The sequence below is a fragment of the Clarias gariepinus genome, chromosome 28, assembly GCF_024256425.1.
Source record: "Clarias gariepinus isolate MV-2021 ecotype Netherlands chromosome 28, CGAR_prim_01v2, whole genome shotgun sequence".
Taxonomy (NCBI): Eukaryota; Metazoa; Chordata; class Actinopteri; order Siluriformes; family Clariidae; genus Clarias; species Clarias gariepinus.
Window position 1 is genome coordinate 5,397,704 of NC_071127.1, and position 27,297 is coordinate 5,425,000.

The 27,297-nt window shown below is 41.4% G+C and overlaps 1 protein-coding gene across 2 annotated transcripts in view; it reads left to right on the forward strand.

Annotated features, from left to right (window-relative positions):
- Positions 1-236: 236 nt before the first annotated feature.
- The window catches only part of pkn1b (protein kinase N1b), a 44,247-nt gene continuing 17,186 nt past the window's right edge, over positions 237-27,297 (forward strand). Inside the window, exons 1-4 of one of the 2 annotated variants that reach the window (XM_053489976.1) lie at positions 237-666; positions 25,363-25,660; positions 25,744-25,889; positions 27,108-27,228. In XM_053489976.1, the coding sequence (XP_053345951.1) occupies positions 640-666; positions 25,363-25,660; positions 25,744-25,889; positions 27,108-27,228 (592 nt within the window). In that variant the 5' untranslated portion in view covers positions 237-639. Of the gene's footprint in view, positions 667-16,267; positions 16,669-25,362; positions 25,661-25,743; positions 25,890-27,107; positions 27,229-27,297 lie in introns of those variants that run through there. The other variant, XM_053489975.1, reaches the window with a different exon arrangement.

The window sequence follows — 27,297 nt, forward strand, 5'->3', positions numbered from 1 at the left end:
ATACAGTAATAAGCGCTGTTAGATTATTTTAGTATAACAGTTTATAATAGTAAAGTATGTAGTATATAGTATAGTGATTTATTTTCTAAATCGAAAGCTGTGCGCGAGAATCGGAACTAAATCATCCTGGTGAATCGATTCTTTCGACTCGGAGTCGATTCTTCCTGAAATTGATTCTTTTTTTGGGATCGACCGCGAGTCCTAACGATCAGCGCGCGCGCGGAGAGTGCTCCAGGATAGCAGCAGTGTGCGCGCGTGTGTGAATCCTTTATTTCTCTTGAACTCTATGGAGAAGTGACGCGCTATACCAGAGGTGTTAGTTTTGTTTCCCCTCCTGCTTAGAAGGCTGGTGTGAGTGTGCGTAGCCATGGAGACCCTGGAGACCGGAGCCCGTGACGCTTTAACCTAAGATCCTGTGTACAGGCTTTTCTCATCATTATTCTTTTTTGTTGTTGTTAATTAATTTGACAATTTATAATTTTTTTTGCTGCTTTACCAGTCTTGTCAGAACGTCCTTTCTTTGAGCTTCCTTTCATGGTAACATGATACAGAAGGTAGTGTTTCACCTGCTCCTGGTCCAAGCAGGAGCACTCCATTAGTTACAAACCAGCTGAAATCGTTCAGTTCTGGACACCCGAGATGGCCAACCTCATGGACTCGACTCAGGTAAGTTGAATAGCAACATTTCAGTTTCAGCACTGTCGCCTCGCACCTCCAGGGGTGGAGTTCGAGTCCCGTACCTTGTGTCTGTGTGCATGGAGTTTGTATGGTGGGTTTCCTCCAGGTTCCTCCCACAGTCCAAAAACTGGCTTATTGAGGTTCCCAAACTCCCCATAGTTTGTGAATGAGCATGTGAATGTAATGGGTTGGCACCTAATCTAGGGTGTACCCCGCCATAAGTCCTGGGATAGGCTCCAGGCTTTGCGACCCTGTTCAGGATAAATCCGTATAGACCATGGTTGAGTGCTTGCGTGAAATGCTGTGGGTGGTGTAGTGGTTAGCACTGTCGCCTTGCACCTCCGGGTTCGTTTCCCACATCTGTGTGTATGGAGTTTACGTGTTCTCCCCATGCCTGTAGTGTGTGCCCTGGGATAAGTGTCCAGCCTCCAAAAAAAGTGAAACCTGAATGGACAGATCGATGTTTATTCTTTCTGCAGGAAGTTTAAAACCAGTTTGTCTCATGTGTTCTAAATCTGTGGCGTTAATAAATAACAGTAATGCGAAGCGCCACTATGAGATAAAACACAGGCCGTTAGAGCGAACATATCCGCAGCAGTCCAAGGTGAGGCCATGTAAAATACCTGAACTGAGAGCCCAGGATGACAGAGTCCTTTCACATTCATTTACAGCCCAGCAGCATGCAAATGGAGATTCACTAAAGATTGGTTAAAGATTGTTGTTTTCATTAAATACAAATGCAAGTAAATATAAAAGGTCATCAAAGTGTCCACATGTTTACTGTGGTTCCTGAAAACTGTCAATAAATATTATTGAAATGCTATGAACATTTTAAATTTCTTATGTTTTATAGACTTATGTTATAAAGACTGCATATATAGGGATCTGAATCCTAACACCAACATGAAATTCAGACCTCGGCTCGAAGAAAATTTTATTGACTGGACCTTATTAAATTTTTATTCAGTAACCCTGGTATAGACGATGAGTGAGGGAGTGAGTGAGACTTAAGACTGAAGAAATAAAGGTACCAAACTGTACCTTGTTGCTGGGGTGGGGCCATACCGAGAGCCCGCCATGTACAAGTAAGTTGTATAGTAGTAGTACTATCACCACATGGTGAAACCTTCCTAGGTTACAGACACCCAGGGACATCATAATGCACTGGCAATCAAAACATGATTCTGGACCTGTCCTTGGTCCTTTTCTCAAAACCATCATGCTTTATTTAAAGCAAAGTATAGTACAGTATATCTGAGACCTTGGTTTGTTTCCCAACCAAAGCTACTGGATGCAGTGCCAGGCCCAAGCCTGGATTAAATTATAGGGTTGGCTTGTAAGCAGATCTGGTGGTCCGCTGTGGAGACCTCTTGATGGAGCAACTGAAAGTACATTATATGAGTACAGCTTTATTTTGCGTAAACTTTGACTCTGGGTCATGTTTGGTATCGTTACGGTTGTGTGCAAAATGCAAATAAGGGTGGCCTGTCAGGTGGACAAGAACCTGTACCTGAACAGCAGGTTCATGCGTGTTCAGGTGTTCAGTCATTCGTCTCAGCAACATACCTACATCTAACACCACTTGTCCTGTGTCCCGAATTAGACTTATGTGTTATTCTAGATTACTTTGAAAAACAGTTATAAGGCATTTTTAATTACCTTATCATTAACAAAGCTCAGATCATGCAGTGTATTCGTCCTACAAGTGCCATTTGCTATAAAGCCGTAAAATATTAGTATGGGAGCATTCATACTGGAATAATGACTGCATTTGATATAAATTATAGTTGTTGCTATTTTCAGAGCTACTGTTCTAGAAAAGTATTTAAAATCAGCTGACCAATCAGAATAGAGACTTTGTTTAAGACGCTTGTCTGCTCCTTGAGAGTGACTGGCAGAGGTTTATAAGTCAATCTTAAAGAGCAGATGATGTACAGATTTGTGTTTTTTCCCCTGGTCATGGTTCATCGGAGGCATTAAACCTGCTGCGTAAAATCGATTTACCTTCATCTGATCCGAGGAGGAGAAAAGTGCAGTACACAGTACTGTAAGAAAGAAGATCTTGGTCCACTCACAGAAATGTTGTGACAGTTATCGCTGGCGGTTCATCCAGTTACTATGGGAAAGGTGAAGGTGGCATCCAAGGACAGTGTAATTATAATGTGACTACAGTATGTCTGGATGGCTTAAGTGTTTTTATGGTGGCTAATGAAGTGAGAAAAAATATGATGTTATACTAATGGCATCCAAACACATTAGTGCTCTGATAGAAAAACCTGGTTATTTAGTTCATCAGTTGACCTGATTTTTTCTGGGCACATAAGCATGCTGAGCCTAGACCTAGAGCCACACACTAAGGAATTGGGAAGGACTGCTGTCTGGAGGATAACATAAATTGTCTAAATATCGGATTACTTAAATGGCGTTAAAACACGTTAGATTACTCGTTACATCAAGAAAGTAATCCAAGTACTCTAACGCGTTTCAAAGTTACACCCAACACTGGTCTTAAGCTAAGAACAGTGCCACGGTGAAAGTCATGAGTTATTCGCAACCCTATTTGTAACATTTTGGCTTTGAAAAGATTTCTGACAGCACATCTGCCCGTGTCTGTCTTTAAAAATTAATCACGAGCGAGAGTAATCAACAATTTCAAAGCATCAGCTTTGTTATTAATTTATATAATCAAGGACAGGGATTAGTGGAGTGATGAGTAGACCTGCTGTTCCTCAAACACAGCGCAGTTACGCTGATTAATCTCTCCTGGTCTGTTGTTTAATCTGAGTTCAAATCAAGGTCAACCCCACGGGATGCTCATCTGCTTCATTATGTGCTTTTAAATCTTAAATACTGATTTCCTAAGAGTTTTATTTCCAAGGATTTTATGTGTGCATGTTGTCTTTTTGCAGTTTTGCCCATTGATCTCTGTTGGTCTTAATATATTTCGACTTTCATCGATGCACAGTGTATTCCCAGTCTGTATGTTTGAACCCTTTTCCTCCAATATCATGATGCCTCACATTCTTCAGGAAGAATTAAAGGATACCAAGAAAACATGGACTGTGTTTTGTTTGCTAATGTATTGCAATAAGAAGCATCATAGTTTGCGTCTTTGGCTCTGTGCTACAGTAGCTTTAGTTCCAGCAAAAGAGTTTAAGCTGAAACCTAGGGGAGGATGCAACAACCAATGGGGGTGCAGCATTGTCTACCTGCATTCAGGGAAGTGAAAGACAGAAAGAGCGTGAAAAGATAACAAATACGGGCACCGTTCTACAAACTGTATGATAGGGTAAGGTACTAGAGATGCTACACCAGGGTCATCATGTGTCCTTGAGGCAGCTCTCCAGAGTCTGGACTGGGAAATGTCAAGAATTCCTCTAATTCCTGGATTCTTCAAATTCATCAATTCCCACACAAACGCACAGTGAGAGCGTGCTCACTTTTCACAGTGTGATGTTGAGTCTGAGTGCTCCAATTGTCTTATCGAGGGTGGGGTGTTCTGGGATTTACTCTGAAAGCTTCCCTCTACATGCTAACTTTCATCTCTACTTCTGATTGCTCTCTATCTCTATATCCTGCATTTCCCCCCTTTCCATTCTATTTCATGCACACACTTACACATGGCATCTATAGTCTACTGCAAAGGAAGAGATCAAACGCATACTCTCTCCCCTCTCTGTCTCGCTCGCTTATTTTCCATCATTTTCTCCCTCTCATCCGGTCCCTCACTCTTTGTTTTCCTTCCCAGCCCTCATTTATTTTTCATGCCTCTCTTTCTCTCTCTCTTTCTCCCTCTGACTCTGTAAGAAGCCTGTCATTACCCACTCTGCACCTGCTCCATCTCACGCTCTCTTTCTGCTTTTTACTAAATGACTCTATATCGATCCAAGCGAAACGTGCATGCCGTGTTTTTCTCAGAGTCTTCCCACCGTCTGCCTCTCAGCCCCAGGTTAAGTACAAGCACCTCCTGCCTGTGAGTGTTCACTCTTTCATTAACACTCACAGCTGTCATCACCACCAGGGTCTAATCAGATAAGCCAGATCTAACATGTTGTCGGTCTTGGAACCCTCTTACTGCCACCACAGGGTGATTTATTTTTCTTGCCTGGAGCATTCAAGATTTTTAGGTTGTTTATTTGTTTGTTTGTTGTTTTACGAACAATAGGATGATCATAACTGAGGTGGGAGAAGTAAACAGGAAGTATTAAATTAATTATAAATGTATAGATTTATCAATGTATCCCTAATGCACTAACCAGAGACAATGACGGCCAGCGAAAACTCCCCAAGACAACCTTGAGAGGATCCAAAATGGAAACTTAAAGACGGTGTATTTGCTAGTACTTTTGTAAATAAATATTTTCTATAACTGTGTAATAAATTATATACTTGGAAATTTATTTTAGGTAACATGAAGTTCACTTTATTGAGGTTTGCAATGGACTGATAGAGACTTCTCTGTCATGGCAATTTATTCCTGAAACTATCGGAGCAATTTGACGGCAAAATGTGATAAACACTAATTTTGGACATTCACTTATTTAGGATAACTACACTGCCTGGCGGAAAAAAATAAATAAAATCTTCTCATTTCTTAAAAACTCCATGTCAAAAGACATATGCTGTGGTCATGCAAACATGTTATTTGGTTTCATAAGGGACAAAATTATTCTCCTGGATCAAGCAAAGGAAACAACTAAGGAGAAAAACTGGGTTAGGATCTGTAAAATGCATTATTAAAACCTGGAAGGATAGCAGTGAACCATCATCATCGAGGATGATGTGGACTGTGGAGAAATGGAAAAAGGTCGTGTGATGGATGCAGCAGGGTAAGAAGAGAGGCGGATAAAGTGATGCATCCATCATGCCTACTGTATGAGCTGGGGCTGCTTCTGTTGGTCAGGTCTAGGTTCAGCAATGTTATGTACTCAAAGAGCTAGGTTAACTGATTACCTGAATATACTAAATGACCAGGTTTTTTTTTATTTCAATGGATTTTTTTCTTCCCTGATGACAAGGGCGTAAAGCATCAGACATCATTTTCACACATGGATTGGCCACCACCATTGGGGGACATTACTTTTTAAAGTAACTAATTACATTGCAAAATTACTGTCATTAAAAAGTAATCAGTTACATTACAGCATTACCCTCTGATAAAAGTAACTAGTCCGAGTACGTTTCCTTTGCAGAAAATGATAACTCCTTTGTGATTCCTAATGCATCTTGTTTAAGTCAAGACCTAAATCACATACTTAAACCCAAATCACATTTCAAATTGAAGCGATAGGCTTTTTAAACACATACAGTATATGAATGATTTAAATTAAAGTGCGTATGCTTTTAAAACACAAAACTGAAGTATTACGTTTTTAAAGAACTTGTGCTTTTAAAATTCATATGCGTTAAAAAAAAATACCCTTAGAACTAAGAAACCAATTACGGTAGCCTACGGGGTTGCAATCCGAGGCAGGGGGGCATTTTAACGTCTAACACCAGGAGCAGTTATAGCCTACATAGGCGGTGGAAGCGGGGGTCGGGCCTTGTAGGATGACTTTCACATACACACACATACACTAATGGAATCACTGTTGTCTGGCTCATGGTTTACATATATTGTCGGAATAACGGATTACATATTTGAAAATACAACTAAATAACTAAGTACTTAAATGGCGGATCTAACTCGTTAGATTACTTGTTACATTGGAAGTAATGCAAGTACTCTAACGCGTAACTTTGTAATGCATTACACCCAACACTGGCCACCACAGAGTTCAGACCTTAACCCCATTGAGAATCTTTGGGATGTGCTGTGTGAGGTCTGACTTTCCCATAATCAATACAAGATCTTGAAGAGAAATTAATGCAACTCGGGACGGAAGTAAATGTTGCGATAAGCATCAGCTCATCCAAATGATGCCACTGCCCTAATCAAAACAGATGATGGTCCAATAAACCATTAGAATCTGTGACTTTTTTTTGTTTTGGCCGGCCAGTGTCTTTTCCTCAGGCACACAATTATGAATTAGTAAAATTAAGCAGAGAACTAACGCTACAGTGCTGAAGAGATATGTAATCACTTTGTGTACAAGACAGAAGAGACACCCCTGCTGTTTGTGGTGAGTCTAATTGTTTAATTGAAGCCACAAGCCATTATAGCAAAACCAATGCAGTTCAAAACAACATTCATTCACATTTCTTACTTGAAAGGTCCTCAGTAGTTTAAGTATCTATAAATCATGTATCTTATTAGACTTCATGGGACCATCCTTAGCAGTAGTGAGTGAGGATGCGGACACCAACCAGTGGTGGGGCCTCAGTATGGATCAGGCAGGTCTGGGACTTCAGAAGTAGCATGCGTAGCTTGACAGAGAGAGAGAGAGAGAGACTATCCACAATTTGGTACTGTATGCTTACGTACAATGTGTATGCTGTTTAGAGTGCAAACTGGGACTCCAGCAAAACTAGATGCCACTACACCATCAAAATTCGTGACTGAATGCAAGAAAGTGCCAACATCCCAGTTCCCCAAAACACTCTACGCCTGTCTGTTTGTCATAAGCCAGAAAAGTGTACATCCAGCTAGTCTCTGATCAAGTATTTTGCCTTCAGCTAAATCATTTACAACAAAACCGTACAACAGGGATCTTAAATGCAAGGTAAACTACAAACACATTCTTTTTATTTAACAGCTCTGCTGCAGAATCTTTATTGAGTGCTCAGCTCTGTGAAATAATTTGCAAGATGGTCCTCGACTTAATAATAATAATAATAATACATTTTATTTATATTGCACTTTATATTTGAAGCAAATCTCAAAGTGCTACAAATGAATTCAACCCGAAAGCTCTGATAAAAAGATACGTTTTTATGACTTACTGTAATGACCACTAGAGGCTTAACCCTATCACAGCAGCAGGGTCGCAGGCACTACCGGTTCTTACCCCCTAATATGCCACTACTGGCAAATCGCTGGCAGGACTGGGTGTCATAATCTGATATTTAACTTTCAGAGTTTTCAAACTTCAACTCAGTAAAAACATGATCCTACTTGGTATTTCATATAGAGCTCCAGCCTTGGACACAGCTACCTTCTGTCTGATCTGTTTTCCTTTTAAACCACTAGTCTTAAATCTCTACCCCTTATTATTCATTAATAAAGGGTGTGTTCACACTCCAGAATTCTATTAAAACCAAATCTAGAGTGGTTCTGTTAGTACAGTTCACTTGAACAAGGGTGAACCTTAATGTGCACCAAGCAAGCAAAGCGGGACTGCTTAAGAAGGTGGGTCTTGGGATGCATCAGGTTTTCTGATATTGTGGGAACTTTCCCATGCCTCTATGCTTTTATCAATCAAGCATGGTCATTAGAATTGCATTTCCTTATTCCTTATATGGTAACACTTCCTATAGCCCATGTTCAGATGAATATATCATTCTCACTCACTCATCGTCTATACCGCTTAATCCTGTATTCACACCCCGGGGGGCCGTAGGCCTATCCCAAGAGACTTATATACATTATACAGTATATATAACTATATAAACAACTTGTGTCCCCTGGAACTGGAAAATGCTAATGTTTTTCCTATCGTCTGTCTGTCTATGGGTCTCTCTATGATGTATATGTTAATGACTTTTGCTCTTTTTATTGCTGCTAATAAACAAAGATCTTCAAACACCTCATTCGTGTGTGTGTAAGTGTTTGTCCCTCTCCCTGCAGCAGACTCATCAAGCAAAAATTCTCCTTCTTTTAATTTATTTAGTGTAGCCCACTTTCTTGATTCTCACTGATCATGTTGTGTATACTGTCTCAGTCAATCAAGCATGGTCTTTAGAATTGCACTTCCTGATTCCTATGGTGGGTAAGCCACGCCCACATAGTGTTAGGAATAGTTTTCTGTTAGGAATAGTTTTTTCCCCTATTCAGACTTTGTTTGAATGATTAATCGCTTGGTATCATATTGAACATGAATATTTCACAGGTTTGTCCCCGGTAGCTGTTATTTAGTCAGAAGAAACCTGTCTCAAATGTCCTCCAGTTACTGGCAGGTGTAAGTAGGTCATTAACAGTCAGTTAATTATGCTTTTCTCTGCTGTCACAATAAACCCTGACGCACAAGATGATAAGCATGGTCTACCCCTCTAACTGGGTTACGTGACATGACCAATAAGGACCTGATGTCAGAATTCATCACACAGTCTGTTTGTCAGTCTGGATGTACAGTAGAAGCTTTATTTGATCTTGATCAGAATGGACTTCATGTGAGAACAAAGAGTAAGAGTCACGAGTTTAATTCGCAGGTGATACTACAGCCAACTGTCGCTGGAACTCCAGGAATTAGTCTGGAGGAAACTTGGTGATGTTTTCTCAGTGGAGACGGATGGCCTACCATCAATCCTGGCAGCACTGGCCAATTATCAGTATCTGTGAGCTCAAGCAGTCAGAAGCGGTGGAAAGCACTTTCCTACGAGTATCTTACATCACTTCCTAATGTTGCATGAGGAGCAGTTTGAACAGATGTGGGTGGCTGGTCTTGCATGTCTCTATGGTAAGATGTCTTCACCCTCCCTGGTTGGTACAGTAGTTGATGCCTTGATGGGAGAGCACCCTATAAGAGAGATGCGTGGTTACTGCACTAACCAAGCCATCACTTTCTCAGTTCTTGAACATCTGTGCCAAAAAAAGCAGACACAATGATAATTTCCTAGTACATAAAAAAAATCCCAGTCATTAAACATTTCCTTAAAATAGGCTAGATTTACATGTTGTCAACCACTGAACTCTAAACCACTTAACAGATGCCAACACAGGAGTCTGGTGTTTATGTGGTTTCACTTTGGACGTGCAGCTTTATAGACCACTTCTGGTATCTGAAGAGAGACAGGATAATCAGGTCAGTGGCTAAGGTTATACAGTACTGGACAATGTTCATAACTGCAGTTTAGCATTTGTCCGCATATGTCTATTAAAATACAGATTCCCCCTTTTTTCAGTGCTAACAAGGACGTGTTTGTTTGCTCGTCACCATCCCTGTTGTTTTCAAATGTCCCATTTAGATGCTGGGATGATCACAGTATCAGACTGTCATGCCTGGAGATTTTTCCATGTGGCCCAGTATCAGTAGATCAGACAGAGTAAAACTTTTCGTATTAGACTATATTACAAATTTGTTGATATGTTGTGTTTGACTCTGCTCCTATATCAGAGTACTGCTCTATACTGTATCTATAATTCATGTATGATGTGGTTTCTCATTCTTCCATTTCACTTTGTTAGAACATATGTTTGTATTGATGACTTTACAGTAATTGTAGTGTGTGATGGCGTCCTAAACAACCATTACACTTTGAACCTGACCACAGGTTGTGATCTGCATCTTGTAGTTAGTGTTTAGCATGTATATGGTTTATTAATGCTTATCAGTTAACTCTTGAACTGATGTATACTGCTATATGAGTGATTTATACAGTTTTGCATTCATGTCTTTGTAGTTTTACCTTCAGTAGTGTTTTGCAGTAGAGACGAAGAGCTTAGAGAGATATTTAAGTATTATGATGGCTGGTTAGAGAACATGGTTACTGTTTTGACCGGTGTGGTTAAACAAGTGTAGTACCAGGACTTAGACACACTTTACTTTTGGCTTTCAACAAACAGTGAAATGCTTGTAAATGCTTGTCTACATGGGACCCGGATCCATCGGGCAATGGATATCTATATACAGTATACAGTATAGCCATTGTTTACAGCAGCTCGATTGTTTCTGAACACTTGGAGGTAAAGGACCATGCTTAAGGGTCCAACAGCAGCAACCCGGTAGTGCTGGGGCTTGAACCAGGGTCCTCCTGGTCAGCAGTCCATCACAAGCCCCTGAGCCACCCCTGTCGTTTACTTTTCATACAATGTGAAAATGCCTTTTTTTTTTTCGAGGAAGATACAAACAGTTTTTAATCATTTATTTTTTTCAAAAGCTGTAGTGAAGGTTTTTTCAGGAACTGGTCAGTTGTAATGGGTGACACGGTGGTGTAGTGGTTAGCACTGTGGCCTCCCACAGTTCAAAGAGTTGTAGAGTTATCTAATTGGTGTTTCCAAAAATTCCCCGTTACGTGTGTTTGTGTGCTCAGGCTGTATCCTGCCTGGCGCCCTGAGTCCCCTCAGGTAGGCTCTAGACATAATAAGGGGTCTATATATGGAGTAAGTGGTTAGGTTTAGATGTTTCCCTTAATAATGTGAAAGGGTTCTAAATAGAAAACTAACCAACAAACCTGGTAAAGTCATCATGCCTTGGTGTTTGAAACACTCCTTTGGGGCCCCCGGTCCATGCTGACATTATCATATCGTTGAAGCAGACATGCATGATATTTTTCTGCTCATCACAGCTGTAAAGAGTGGTTACTTGATGCTCACAGGATATTTTTCGTTTTTCTTTCGTTTACTATGTAAACTTTACAGACAGGATGAACATCCCAGGAGATGAGCAGGTTCTGAACCCAAGCAGTGGAGGTGGACATGGCCATGCCAACAGCTTATAGTGTTCGTAATAGACAGATATTTATGCGGATTCCTCTATTCGATTTGATTGAAGCTGTCATCGTTTGTCAGGCTGCGGTACAGATTGTTAAACAGAGAAGTTTGTGTGTTATTAGTGAGTCTGTTCTACAGTAAATGTGTTTTTCTGCTTCACAGTCTCGCTCTTTGATCAAGTTGACTTTCCCTTTTTTTTCCACTTGTGCTGAAAAGACGTTTTTCCGCGCCTTGACTCAATCCTCGTTCTGCTTCGAGAACCCGGCAAGCACTTCAGGGCCTCTCCAATTCGATATGTGTGTGCGTGTGTGATAATACAAGCTAAGCGCTGGCACTTCTGCATGTTAATGTGCCCGCATGCTGATGGGCATAGCTCTATCAAAATGAAAAATAAACGCTGATGACTGCACACACATACACACATGCAGACGCACGCACTTGAGCTGATAGAACTGTGGATAATCATCATCTCCACCGGAGCTCTCACCATTCAGGCATTCAGAGTCATTTTTAATCTGCTTTGGATGTCCATTAAAATCAGCTGGGTTCAGCCGAGGTCTCATTAAATAGAAACCGTTACCTAAAATGTAGTAATGTTATCTCATTTCCAAACAATGCAGATTAAATAGAATCTAGATGCAATTCCACATGTTAGAATTTGATCAAATAAACAAGAATAATACAAATCTACAAAAGTCACTTACGTTAGCATGTGCATGTCATGTGGCTAGGGTTAGCTAGGTTTTTTTTCCCAGCAAATATTAACTTATAAAATACAGAATAACAGAACACAGTTCTGAGAGTAAAAGCTTCTTTTATTTCTCTATATAGTCACCTGCTACACTAATGCACCTATCCCATTGTCTCACTAGTGCTGGGAAGATAGTACGTTTCCTTAATACATCAGAGCCATAAATCGACCGCCTGTTTGAGTCACGTCTGAAACACTGGCCTCCCACGAACTCCTTTAACGCTTGAACATGTGGAAATGGCTCAAAGCGAGGTCAGGACTGTATGGCTATAATTCCCAGCCAAGTTCCGATGAAGTGCAAGTGGCGTTGGTGAATGATTGTGGCGACATGATTTTCAGACGTTCAGTTGGGCTCCCAGGCACCTCGGCTGGGATTGTCATTCAGGGACGTACGGCCTTCTTCAAAACTTTTGCACCATTCAAATGTGTCACTGCAGTTAAGAGTCTTTAAGTCTTCTGTAAATATCAAGCACCTCTGATTTCATCACAAGTTCCAGTTCGACGTAAACGGCCCTCATATTTTATGAAGTTCAGTGATGTTCACAGATGTTTAGCTTAGCTTAGCACTGAAACCTTCACCCTCTAGGTCAGGGAAGTGTGATGATAACAAGAAAGCGATTCCATTATAAATCTAGTCTTCTGAAATATTGTGAATTTTAAGGTTCAAAATTCAAAGAACTTTATTAATTCCAGAGGGAAATTGCTTAAATTTACTGCTATTAAAATAAGTTTTATACTGTAAATTACAACCTGATCAGAATTTTTACAAATTTATTTTTCCTCTAGTTTTTTGTATTTTATGTTGACATTAAATAAAATTACTATTAATCTGTGATATTTCTCAGGATTTTCGATCCGATGAGAATGTTTAGTTTCACATCAAACTAATATACAGTAGATATTACGTGTCAGAAATGTCTCCTCCATGTTCAAGTTTTCAGTCATAGTGACGATACAAGCATGTCCCCTTTTCCCTTTCTCCTTTATTCTCTCTCTCTCTTTCTCGGTTTATCCCTACGCTCATCCTGTCTCTTTCTGAAAGCTCAGTGATAATCCTAAGGCAATCTCTGTGCTAAAGCTGGAGCTCTGCTCCACTGCTTCACTGCTCCACTGGCACAGCATTTTAATCTCTCAGCAAATGTTATATTTTTCAAAAATTCAGTCTCTTTTCACTTCTGTCACTTCTGGTTTGGGGGAAAGTCAATCAGTGTGTTGGATAGTTATATAATTATGTAATATCAAATAAAAGCAAGTGCTGTTGTGATAAATATCAGCACGGCTGAGATGCGGTTGTAGGCAGGAGGGTGCAGCCTGAGTACCGAAGCCATTACAGATTGTTTTTCTTTCTTGGCTCCCAACAGTGGATGGCAGAAGTGTCCTGATTGAGATTTAAACTCATTCCTCTACTTGGCATGGCATCTACACAACTTTGGCATTGGTGGCTCAGTTGCTCCAGTTTTCTCACCTGCCATGCAGAAGGCTCGGGTTCGATTCCAACCCAATGTCCAAACCCCAGCCACTGGATGCAGTACCAGGTCCAAGCCCAGTTAAAACAGAAGGGTTGTGTCAGGAAGCGCATCCAGTGTAACAACCTGTGCCAAATTTGTACTTGGATCAGATGTTTCCCTGTGGCGCCCATTCTAAAGAACAACAACATTTACCCACAACTCTCTTTTCATGCAGGCTGCCATGCTGGCTGACGAACAGGATTATATCCAAACATGACTCAATTTCTGTTTAGCATTCTGTGTGTGTGTGCATACCAACGTTTGTGTTAAGTGATCTGCTCTGTGCTGTGACAGCAAGATAATACTCCATGTAGTCAAGTGCAGGAGTGAGTGGTCATCTGCGTATAAGTGTGTGCGTTTTCAGAATGCAGTGCCACGTCCATAGACTCTTGTAATCCAAACCTGCTGCACTCGAATGTGAAGCGTGTAAAGGTGACGTGAGGAAACGCTCTCGCAGCGCAGTGATGAAAACATTGTCACCTTCTTCTTCTTCTCTCCATAGTGTGATATTCATCTCTCATTAAATACGGCCTAGATGAGCTTATCAGATTTCTGCAGATTAATCACTGAGAAGCTGCGATATAAAAGGATAATTATTACTCAGAATTATTCATGCTCAGGATTAGTTTCTCAGGTAGCGCTGCTTGTGAAGGCCCATAATGATCGAATTAGTAGCTGAGAGGTTGAGGTTTAATGGCAGCTCTGGGCGAGCTTTAAATTTTAATTGTTATTAAATATACTTATGTATTAGGTGCTTTTTTTGGTATCACATACCGGATGTACCACAGCTTGTGCCCCGAGTCTCCTGGGATCCAGGCTCCAGGCCTTCCGCACCTTCCGCCTCCTCTCCGTACAGGAGAAGCGCTAAGACAGGTAAATATTACTGGACACTGGTAACAGGGTGTTTTCATATTAGGATCTTTTCTAAGAACACTTGACCCCAAAGCCTGGTTTATTTTGATCAGTGAGAAGACAATTGTTCCAGGCTTGGGAACTGGCCTACCCGAGCATGGATTGAATCCGATGTGGAAGCCATTCCTACTGTCAAAAGGAAGCAGATCTAGTTTAGACGTGACATCATCAGTGCTGACTGGCTCCTCTGAAATCTCTGTGTGCTTGTATCATGAGTTGATCTCATCCTCTGACTTACCTAGCTGATACAGTATGAATCAAGCTAAAAATTATAATAATAATAAGCTAATAAGAAAGAAGCAGAGAGCGCTCCTCTGGGAATTTTTTCGAAATATTAGTAAAACTAGGCATAGCGCAAAGCTTCTTCTCTGGTTTTTATGTCAGCTCATAAACCAGGTATGTGCCTCCTGCCATGTGCTGTATCGGAGAGTGAAAATAGACAAGTGTACCCGAGTCAGAGCAAAAATAATGTAAATGCTGGCCTGTGGCGAGTGGGGGGCAATCATTCCTGATTACTTTTGTAAATCTTCTTTTAAATCTAGGATTAACAGAGGTGGAAAAATGATAAATCCATTAGCTAGCTGACCAAACCACTAAAGAATCATCAGGGGTAAATATTCTAGGAACCCAAAATGATGAGATAAAATGTCATCAGTGTCTCCCTGCATCTTCACATTTTTTAGTTCACTCTTGTGCCATCGGTCTTTGCCACACCCAGTACTACCCTGCTACTACATGCAGTGCCAGACTGAAGCCTGATTAGAAAAATAGGAGGATTGTGTCAGGAAGGGCATCCGGCGTAAAAAAAACGTGTGCCAAGTTGTGTGCCGATTGGTCGGCCTGCTGTGGCGACTACTTGTCGGGAGCAGCCGAAAGAAAGTTTGAAATGATCATGGTGGCATAGTGGTTAGCATTGTGGCCTTGCACTCCAGGGTGGAGGGTTTGATTCCCGCCTCGGGGCCTGTGTATGGGGAGTTTGCATATTCTCTCCGTGCTCAGTGGGTTCCCTTCGGGGACTCTGGTTTCCTCCCACAGTTCAAAGACATGCAGATTAGGATCACTGGTGTTTCTAAATCGCCCGTAGTGAGTGTGTGAATGCTTGTACTGTATGCCCTGTGATGGATTGGCACCCTGTCCAGGGTGTCCCCTGCCTCGTGCACCGAGTCCCCTGGGATAGACTCTTTTTATTATTATTATTTTATTATTATTATTAGTAGTAGTAGTAGAAATAAGTGTATTTATTAACATACTTGTAAGATGGTGCTTATTTTAAACCCGCAGCATGTCTCTACCCACCACCAACCTGTAGCAGCGTAGGGAGAGAATATAACAAAGTACAGAAGGAAGAGAGTGAGTGAGTGATCGGGGCACAGAAGAAAGAAAAACTAAGCAGAGAAAACCACAGCGGTGATCGTTAGTGCTATCCTTGGTGTCAGCAGTCAGTCTTTTGATCACATACAGAAACATGAAAGAGTGATAGAGAGAGAGAGAGAGTGATAGAGAGAGAGAGAAAGAGAGCAGAGGTGTTGTTTTTTCATCTTGTCTGTCTGAGACAATCTGAAGCTATTTATAACCACAACTCAACCTGCAGTCAACTTAACTTCACCTTTTACTCAGTGCGCATTTCCACTGACTTCTCTATTACAGCAAGTCCATCCATAGACCCTAAGTTATTGGAAAGAAAGGGTTTAATCAAAAGAAATGAATAAAATAAAATAAAATGCACATGGATGAAGCGCACAAGTCGTTAACATTCTTTCATTGCTCAAGTTGCCAACAGGTCAACAGGAAGTGATGTGATTAGAAAGAGCTGTGGCATCTGAAGAGCCCTTGCACTTGCCTACGTGTGTGTGTGTGTGTGTGTGGTGAGTGTGGTCAGGCAGATGTACAAACTGGCAAAAACCTTCCTGCTGTTCGCATATGAGCAGGAAACTGGGGCGGGGAAACGAGTCTATCTCTCTCTCTCTCTTTCGCTCTCTCTCGCTCTACCACTATTTGATGTGTCTGTCTTTCTCTTTTGAGAGCGTGTGGCGGAAGTGAGCGTAGATTCAGACGATAGACAGAAAGAAAGAAAAAGAAAGTCAAAGAGCGGGAGACAGAGGCTTTGTTGAGCGGAGGAGGACAGAGGCGAGTGTCAGTCCAGGAGGGTAAGAGTTGATTAAGGTAAGGAGCCGGAGGAGGAGGAGGAGAAGGTGATGGCCAGTGAAGAAGCAGGAGCACTGAGCGAGAGCTTGGAGGAGCACGCAGGAGACACCTCCTTCCTCTCCGACACCGCAGAGAACGAGACTGTGGTAAGGACTTGCTGATGTTTTTAAAAATATATTTTTATATATTTATTAGTGTTAATCTTCACTGCAAGGCTGGGAATATGAGGATACACTCCTGATATCATCATCATCATCATCATCATCATCAATACTTTTGGCATTATTCATCAAAAATATATTTTGCCTTTTCCTATCTTCTCAAATGATTGTTGTGCCATTATCACTAAAATGAATGGTGACGAATGATCACAATGTACACCGTGCATTTACTTCAGCTTTAATGCTGAGTTCAGAGTCAGGTGTGTATTAGTGAGGTTGAAGTGGTCTGGTGGAGCTTTGTGTGTTTCACGGCTCTTCCTCATTCAGCCTACGTGGGCGTCTTCATCTGTCTTGTGCAAATACGCTGCAGCTTGACACTTTGACCTGGATCAGAGCAGATGCCATGTGATTTAAGTTCCGGTAAAGCAGACAAAAAAACTGCAGGCTGGCATTTTTACTGTGCAGTCACTGTACTGTCATGTAGTTACGGGAAAGTAATCAACAGTGTAATGGAGCTGAGTTAAAGTTATCAGCAAGAAGTTGATTTTTTTTTCCTGCATCACAACAGTTTTCTATTTTTGTTCCAAGTTATAACAGAATGACATTTACTTTTTATCTCTTGTCTTAAATCAAATTCCTATTATCGCTTCCTCTTATCACCATTTATTTTAACCTCTATTAGGCAAAAACACTGTTATAAGGTTGTCTCATAATCGAGAAACCACAACTTATAATCTCCCCTGTCCTAAAGATGTCAGAAAACCCTGGATACCGAGTAGTCTGATTAGGCATTTCCACAAGTGCTAATATACAGCATAACAGCACTGGCACATTTAGCTGTACTGTACAGCAAAAGCTATCATTTTTAGGAATGGCAAAAGGAAAAGACTGCTGATCAGGCCAGACCTAATTCGCCATTTACCTGGACATCAGAAACATTAGCGCCATTTGACCAAAATGTCATTACAATATCACCTGCATTTACTGTTCCTGATCATACTAAACCTTTCCAGTTATACATTTCAGAAAGATGAGGCTTTGCCTTTGCCGTGCTAACCTAAAAGCAGCAAGGAATGGGCAAGCAACCAAAAGCATATTACAGTACTACAGTACTCTCTCAATAATATACAGTAGAAAAGGGAATGTCTTCATGTTACTGAGGCCTAGCCATAGCAGCATTTGCATATAAAAAAAGCATCGACCATTAAAATGGGATACTTAGTTACTTTATACACGACACATGCGTCCCATGCATTACTAATAATTTAATCTGCTTTCGAATTAACCAGTGAATGTTGCAAAACTGTTAATGCAGCCGAAATAATGGTACTCCCATTGGACGGGACTCCTCACGACTGCTCAGAAGAGATAGATAAATTCCTTAAAGCCAGACGCTAACCATCTTGTGTTCTACAGTCGTTAATTACGCTAACTGTGGGTCACAGCGTGGGTGAGAGTAGGTCTGTGTGGTCCGCAGTACTGAGGAGAGAGCAGCTGCCCGCCAAAACCCTTTTTTTTTTTCCAGAGAAATTCCTAACAGCTTCTACTGTGTGTTTGTTTAATAATTACGCAATGTCTTGCACTGAAACAGAAGTGATGTGCCACTGAACAAAACACATACTGTACATATTTTTTTAATACTAATAAATAATATTAGATATGCATTTTTTATTCATTTATTAATATTAATTGTGCTTTTTTTTTTTTCTTGAACATTTCAACCAGCAGATGTTTATGAAACTGGCAACATGTGCGATTTGAGATGAAAACGTTTATGCTGTCTTGGCAGGTTCCTGTTTTTTGCATTCTCTACTTTGCCCTGATTTTTAACCTTTGCAGATAATAACATGACTCATTCTCATGCTTCATCCAAAAACTCTGCTTTTGTTGCTTGCTGGTGATCCCCTCACATCACCAAACTAATATATATTTGTCTTTTCATTTGTTTTCTGGTTTCTTTCCGCTGTTGTTTGATTAGAGGGCTTCTCATTTCAGTCTCCAATTTAGAATCAGGTCTGGTGTTTGACTGGTCCAATGTAAAATCTTCCACTTGAAGTCCTCAGTAGTGCTGCACTGTGCTTTGGGTCCGTGTCTGGCCGCATGATGAAGCAATTAGATTAAATGCATTCTACTGTAAACTGGCAGAAAGGATGTTTCTGACTTAACATCTCATCTTCTATACCGCTTTATCCTGTGTACAGGGTCTCGGGGGACGTGAGGCCTATCACGGAGGCTTAGGGCTATACTGTATGTGGGGTACACCCTGGGTGCCAATTCATCACAGGGCACAAACAAATACCCATACTCACACACACACTATGGGGCGATTTAGGAACACCAATTAGTTTAATCTGCATGTCTTTGGACTGTGGGAGGAAACCAGAGTACCCAGAGGAAACCCACCAAGCACAGGGGGAACATGCAAATTCCATGCACACAGACCCCGAGGTGGGAATCGAACCTTTGACCCTGGAAGTGCAAACATTTGCTGCAGCCTTACACTTTACTGAAAACCTTTTTTTTTTCTTCTAGCACTTTTTTGACAAAAAAATAAAACAGAAGCATGTTTCTAAAGAAAGATCCACTTCCTGTCAGTTAACATATTTTTAAAAGAAAAAAAAAATCATTTTGGTGGTTGTAGGGGGAAAAGCCAAGCAAGGAAGCGGTGTAAAATCAAGAAAACGGGTCACTGACTAGCGTGAGAATAAATTCCTTTTTAGTTAGTTACCGGATAAGATTTAGCTGTGAGTGTATTTTATTTATTTATTTATTTATTTATTTTTTACGTGTCTCTTGCTGAAAACGTGAGCGCAAATGTGTTAAAGTGTGCCAATTTAAGCAGTAACCAAAGTGCAGAGAGACAGAATACCTGTCTGGGCTTTCCACTCAATGTGTGTGCATGCACTGTATGTGTGTGTGTGTGTGTGTGTCTCAGTTTCAACAGTTATGTTCTAAGTTTAGAAGTTCATACCGTGCTGTGTCATCTGCTCTGCTCTGCTCTGCACTTACACTCTACTAAACAGGAAGTCACATTTAAAGGAGCAGGTTACCTAAATAACACACACACACACACACACACACGCGCACACACCTACACACACACACACACACACACACACACGCAGCACTTAAAGACATGATTAAGCATTTTCATATCATTATCATCGCAATATGACTAAGTTTGTTATCTTATTCGTCAATAAGCTGTTTGTAACTTTAGAGTAGAGATGAGTCCGTCCCACCCTTCTGACGTAACCATTTCCACATTTTTTATTGACCTCACTGCTGAAACAGCGCCTGCCTTCTGAGTTCACACAAATCACAGCATGTACTGGGAAAAAAACAAAAAACATCAACGTTATTTAAGATCTGTCTTATCACAGAAAAAAAAACCCATGCCAAAGCAAATCATAATGAACCAGAAGTCAGGAAAGCAAATCTGACTGTCTGGATGGGAGGAGCTACCTCTGTCTCCCCTGTCAATCAGAGCCATATATACTGTAAGCCAATAGCGCGTGTCCGTGTGCTCATTTATGTATAAGAGGGCGGGTAGCGCCTGGGTAGGGCGGGGAGCCGATTTTTTGTCAAGCCATTTAAAGGAATAGAACTCATTCCTCATGTCTTCTGTCTCCCCGTCTTCTTCTCCTTCAGTCAGTATGGATGGGAATTATTATGGCGTCCGATTTATCATTCTAAACGAACAGAAAATGTACTCGCCCAAATGTTTTTTAATAAACTCTACGGTCATGCTGTTATTGTAACGCCTTTTATTGTGGCGTCTCAGGTCATGATATTATACAGACATATAATATTATATCTGGCGCAATGCTGGGTCCTGGGCGATGCCCTCAGGTGGACAATAAGTGTAATTGGTTGACACCTGGCCACGCCTCTTTATAAAGTTTCCAAATACTTGCGAATACGGTTCTGTGCAAGTTAACAGAGACGCACCATCCCACTCAATTACTTATTAAAAGAAAGTTTCTCCTGAGAGAGAGAAATATTACTCAGGTCGAAGGCTACACGGAGGGAGAGCGTCCACTGTATTGAGAGAAAAGATTGTTCAGAGTGTCACATACAGTACACATTACTACACAGTGAAATTCTTTATTCTCCACATATTCCAATTTTTTGTTAGAAGTCTGGGGTCAAAGAGCAGGGTCAGCCATGATACAGCGCCCCTGGAGCGGACAGAGTTAAAGGCCTTCCTCAAGGGCAGCCTGGCAGATATGGGGCTTGGACCACATCAGTAACTTAGAGCCTGAACACACTGAGTCACCGCCGCCCCTATTTATGGAACAGGTACTGAACGATTATTCTAAAAGAAACCCAGAACACATTACTACTCACGTCCTGAACCTGAGGATGACTCGCCCCATTGCAGACCAGGAGTGACCTTTGACTCTGTCACACCAGCAGTCCCTGAACTTCATCACCCGAGTGCCAATATCAAGCTTCATATTGTGCCTTTTTATTCTGGTCGAGAAAGCAGATTTTTGGAAGTGAGTCTGGATTTCCTGAACAAATGGGACGTTTCCACTCCCGGATACGAGTGTTTCTAAGCAAGGGGCTGGTTTTGTAAATGCACACATAAATAAACGCTTGTGTGTGTGTCTGGGTTGTTGGGAAGTGCTGTGCACGTGTCCCTGATGAACTGAATCAGCTTCTGCTGCCGTGTAATCAGCTCTGCGCTGCACTGACTTCTGCTGTACAAACCCTCTGTGAGCCTCTAATGAAGTTCAAGGACAAACCAAATGCTGTCCTGTTGAGCACTGTAGTGTGTGTGTGTGTGTGATATCCACATTCATCCATATCAGATCCACCGATCAACAGGTGTTGGAACAGTTTTTGATTATGATTAGATTTAATGCTTCAGTCATCATGTTAGCATCGATCTGAGTCAAAGCGCTTACTGTTGTTGCAGGAAGAAATCTGACTCTGTGTTTGTGAGTGGCCTCGGTCCACCGGACACACGGTTGAGTTTTAAACCCACATCAACAGTCAACTTACAGTATGTATTATTAGATTACTAAACCTAAGTCTGAGAAGTCTGCAGTAATTATTACAGATCAATGTGCTCAACCTGATGCCCAGATAAGCGTCGCGAGGGAAAGCAGGACCCACTGGTATAAATGATGATCCGCAAGAACGATGAGCTTTGCTTATAAACTACACTGTAAACCTGAATAAGATGGCAAAACTCAAAAAATTTGAGGTCATCAGTTACATCAAATTTTTTAACTAATGATGTTTCCAGTTTTAAATAAATGGGACTATGAGTTTTTGAGTTTGTTTTACTCATTTATATTAATCGTTCTTTACTTGCATTACTGAGTAGCCTGACTTTTTTTTTTTTTTAGTTATTGCAAATCAAATAAATTGTTGTTGGTCTTTCGGCTGCTCCCGGCAACGGGTCGCTACAGCAGACAATCTGGTCCGCACACAAGCTTGGCACAGGGTTTACGCCAGATGCCCTTCCAGACACAACCCTCCCATTTTATCTGGGCTTGGGACAGGCACTTCATCCAGTTGTTGGGAATCGAACCCGGGCCTTTCACATGGCAGGCGAAACACCTACTACTGGGCCACCACTGTATTTACTGTATTTACTGTAAAATATCAAATTTGTTCAGCTAACTTGAAAAGTGTCATTCCTTCAAGCTAATAAATACAAAGACCTATTCCCATTACCTAAAATAAAAACACCTGAAAGTTCAGACTTTTATTTTTAATTTAAAGACGCATCAATATCGGGCAAATAGGAATTATAGCAGATTAAATGATAGAAGCTCTTTATATCGTTTCTTTATACAGTACATTTCAGGGTCAGTAAATCCACTATCTATCTATCTATCTATCTATCTATCTATCTATCTATGTAATAATACTATTATATAGTGCATGACTAAATGTAGTCTTGGGTTGATTTCGAACTTCAGGTCTATGTTCTATGGGCAATTTAGGAAAACTATTAACCTAATCTGTTACAGAAACCCACCAAGCACAGGGAGAACATGAGAACAGACCTCGAGGTGGGAATCAACTTGAGACCCTGGTGGTGCAAGTCGCCAGGGATAACCACTAAGCCACTCTGGAATAATAGAAATAGACTCTATACACTTTAGAGTTCATAATTTTATTTTTTTTTCTTTCCACATTCACATCAATAAAGCAGTTCTCCTGGCAGTCATAAACACCCCTATGCTGCAAGGCAAGGTTGTACACTTCAGATCATGATCAGCCCTTTCCCCTTCATTCTTTCATTTGTCTTCTTCTGTTCTTCTGTTCTTCTGTTCGTCAGATGTTGTTCTAGAACTCTGCAGACCTTTTTTTCAAACAAGCTGTCAGTAAACTTAAATCTAGTCTTCCTGTTTTTGAGGTTTAGCATCAGTTTACATTGTGGTGAACCCTTTGTATTGACTCTTGTGAATTCTTCTTGAGTGTTGGCTTTGACACGTACATCTGTCACAAAGGGATTTTTCCTTCAGCAGCATCGAAAGGATCCACTCGATTTTGATGTAGATCCCCACAGAATAAAGTTGAAAGTCTTTCATCTCATTTACATAAATTTTTTTACTTTTAATTCCTAATATTTAGTAGTAGACTGCTAACACTGCAATAACTTTTGGTCTCATTGCCCAAATATTAATGACCTTGATTTTGTACTATATCACCTGGGATGGTTCATGAACCAGTATTCTTTATTCTTGTCACCTTAATGAGAAACCAGAAGGTCTTTTCCATGTCATGCAAAGAACTTACACTGGAGACTCCTTCCATAAATGTTACAGAAAGGTTTCCATAAAAATAGCTTCACCATGGTGAAAATTTTATTCCGTTCAATTCAGCGTCCATTTTAGTTTCCTTATGTCGGTCAGCGATCCTCTTACTCTACATGACCCCCCCAAACCCCCCCCCCCCCCATCCCCCCCCACCCCCTACGCTACGTGCATTTACAGTAACATAGATTGTGCTGTAATGCACTTAGGCTGTGTGTTTGTTTTCTCTCCGTAGCCTGAAGAGCCTAAAATCAATGTTAACTTCTGCAGTTATTGTTTGGTTGCTGACTCAGCGCTTTACTGCTGCGGGTATATGCTATACGTTTAATGCTTTGTTTCACCTGAACCAGCACAGCGTTTCAACCTCCAGCAACTACAGGCTGCTTCTTTTTTTTTTTTTTTACTGATGGTCAGAAGAATTGATTGATACTTCAAAGTAATAGCTCAACCTTATGTTTTTGAGGGTGGAGCTCTGCTAATGTGTGCAGGCAGCTGAGTTAAGGCGAATTCACAATTCGATTTTCATTGTACAAAATAATAGTTTCTTAGAATACTTGTTAGTTTAAAAAAAAGGAGCAGAAGTACACGACTTATCAGCCGCAGCAATGACACGTTACATCACTATCACTTATTCCTTTATTCCTGTTTCACTTAAATTGATAGTTGGGTTCCAGTTTATCATGGATTTATTGTCAAAGAGTCAGGGATGATTCACAAACGACAGGTGGGAATGTGCTGCCTACAAACGTGGCTCCCAATAGGACAGCTCGAGGTCACCTGATCACACTCACCTGCAATAAATCTCATAAATGGTATAAACAGACCAAAAGAGACAAAATAAAAATATATACAGTATGCTCCTGAGATTTATCCAGAACGTTACAGAGGCTTTAGTTTGTGACTGCCTTTCTGTGACCTTTACTGATCTGTCCTAATCCAGATTGCATGACCCCAGCCTGATCGCTTCGACTCAGGACTCTGATTACCCGTGTTTGTTCTTTTCGCCTGATAAATGTTTAAGAAAAAATTTTACCGCACTTGTGTCCTTGTCTCAAACCCTCCCAACTCTAGGTTTGTTTTGTAATCATGCCTTGTGTCCATGGTTCATTTGCGATCCTTGCTTTTTGGTTGTGTTTGTGCTTTAATTAACAACCACTTGGATCCAACCTTCACTTCCCATTTGTGACAAAGTTCTTGGCCAAGCGTAGTAAATCTGAACATACATCTATACATCACCACTGAACCTTTTTTTCACTTCTTCTGCGTGATGTTTTGCTTAACATTACATACTGATAGTATTTCCTCGCAGACTAGTCTTTAAGTTTTCTGCTGATTCATCAGATATTATGTAGATGGTTTGGTCATGTTTCATAACCTGTCTGTGACCTGGGAGTCACGTCACGTCAACTGGACTAAAAAGGAACTGAAGAAGTTACTTGGATCAGTCGTTTCTGCCTCACAAGAAATATGTCCATTTGACATGACTTAACTTAATCTTCACACTCCACCTGTGTGTCAGTTTGTTGGTCTATTTGTTTCTCTCTTAATTTATCTTTCCTTTTGTTTGCTCATCTCTGTTTGTTTTACTACCGGTCTAGTCAGTTTGTCTTCTTATTCTTCTTTGTTGTTTAACTTTGGAATCCAGTAGATGGCTTTATCGCCAACGGTAGGACTCACTCTACCTCAACTCCCTGGCCACCTAAAGCTGATTTTCTAGCCAACCCTCCCTAAGGAAACATCCAATATCTCATTCCCTGACATTGTCTTGCTCTGTGTCACGAACTCTGATTATTTAATTGCCTGTCAGTTTCTTTGTCTGTCCATTCTGTGTGTCTATCCATCCATTGGATGTGTGATCCATACAGTTTCCCCATTGATCTTCTCTCTCTTTCTCCTTCAGGTAGACCAAAGCAGTTCGGTCCTAGAGCAGCTGGGTTTGGACCCGAACTCGGATTTCTCCGACTCAGGCGTGCAGCAGCGTTTAGAGGAGCAGCGCGAGAAAATCCGCAGGGAGATCCGCAAAGAGCTGAAGATCAAAGAGGGAGCAGAGAACCTACGGCGCGCCATCAGTGACAAACGCAACGCACACCAGGTGGAGAACCAGTTACGCTCCTCCAAACGCAGACTGGATGCACTACACACACAGCTGCAAGAACTTGATGCACACATCATGGTAAAGGGACATGATGACGGCAAGGGTGAGGATGTGATTTGCACGTACCCAGTACAGTATGCAAATAATCTCTTCGTCAAAGACTCATATGGTGTGTTTGACCCACAGATGACCTCCAGTACCCGGGGAAGACGGGACGATCGTCAGCCAATCAGGAGCGCATCATGGCCCTGGAGCGGCAGCTCAACATTGAGCTAAAGGTCAAACAGGGAGCAGAGAACATGATCCCCATCTATGCCAATGGAGCCACTAAGGTATCAAACACACACAAACACACACACACACACAGTGTTTGCCATCAGAAACTCCATGTAATAGTCCCATTATTTTCACTACGCATTGGAGTGTCTCTGATAATGTCAAGCCACTCCTGAACTTAATCTAGCTACTCCTAAATGTATACCTCAGTCGGACAAACACAGAAATCAGCCAAGGTGCTCTCCACGGGTTCCTCGCTGAGCTTTGACCCGAAAGTTAAACACTTAAAGGTGGAAGAAGCTGCTAACTATAAGGTGGTGTTGTCTGCTTTCAGATAACAGCACACCAGGGATAGCAAAAAAGAGTAAAGTGGGCTGTGAACTTGTGTCCATGTTTTCACCACTCGAGGTGCTACAGTACCAGTTCACCGCTAGCTAACTTGTCTGTCGATAGTTTTGGTTTATGATGTAATTGATCACCCAGGAAAACAATACTAAATATAGTTGAAAGCAATGATGATTGGGTCCAAGCATCTGTGCCATCGCCGCTCTGGCACACCCTGTGTGCTTTTTGAGTGTGTTAAGTCCTCAAAACAGCCCTGGATGCTGGGAAAAAATTAGAGCAGAGGGCACATAAAAAATGATAATCCTTAGAAGATTCAAACCTGTGTGCACACTATGACGTAGTAGGGCTGATGTTATAGTGCTTGGGCAATAAATCGATCGATAGAACATGGTGAAAGCCGCTGCACACAGATCTGGCACATCCTTGCATGCTGTGTTGTGGTGACTCTGATGTAACCAAGTGTAACTGCGCCAGTAGAGCAGATGTGATCTGGTTCTGTGTCCTGCTCTCTCCCTCTCTCCCTCTTTCTCCCTCGTCCCCAAAACCACACCACCACACGATTCCACATCTTTTTATGGCCAATCACAAGTCCAGGCATCCGGTGTAACAGTATGCTAATCTGTTGATCAATGTTCCTGTGGACTGCTGACTCCACACAGGTGTCGTGTTTCTGCTGAAATGCTGTGTGTAATGCTTTGTGTAGGGAGCAGTTACTCCATCTCTCACTGGCTCTTCCTTCCTGTCACATGTTGCTGTCTAAGTGAGCGTGTGTGTGTGCGTGTTAAAAGCCACAGAACTAAACTGGTATTGCTGCTCTGACACACACTAATGCTTTTAACCTCTTGTGTGACGTGATAAGGAGGTAATGATGTGAGACAGGTGTATCAGTGCAGGAGTGTGACCTGCTCTCTGTACGGTGTCTCTGACAGGACAAAAAGCTGCTGCAGGCCACACAGCAGATGCTGCAGGACAGCAAGACCAAGATCGACATCATCCGCATGCAGATCCACAAAGCCAAGCAGGCCACAGAGCACACGGCCGACACGCAGGGTAGATATCTCCTCACCTCCTGTAACTGTCTCACCTCCCATACCTGTCTCACCTCCTGGACCTGTCTCA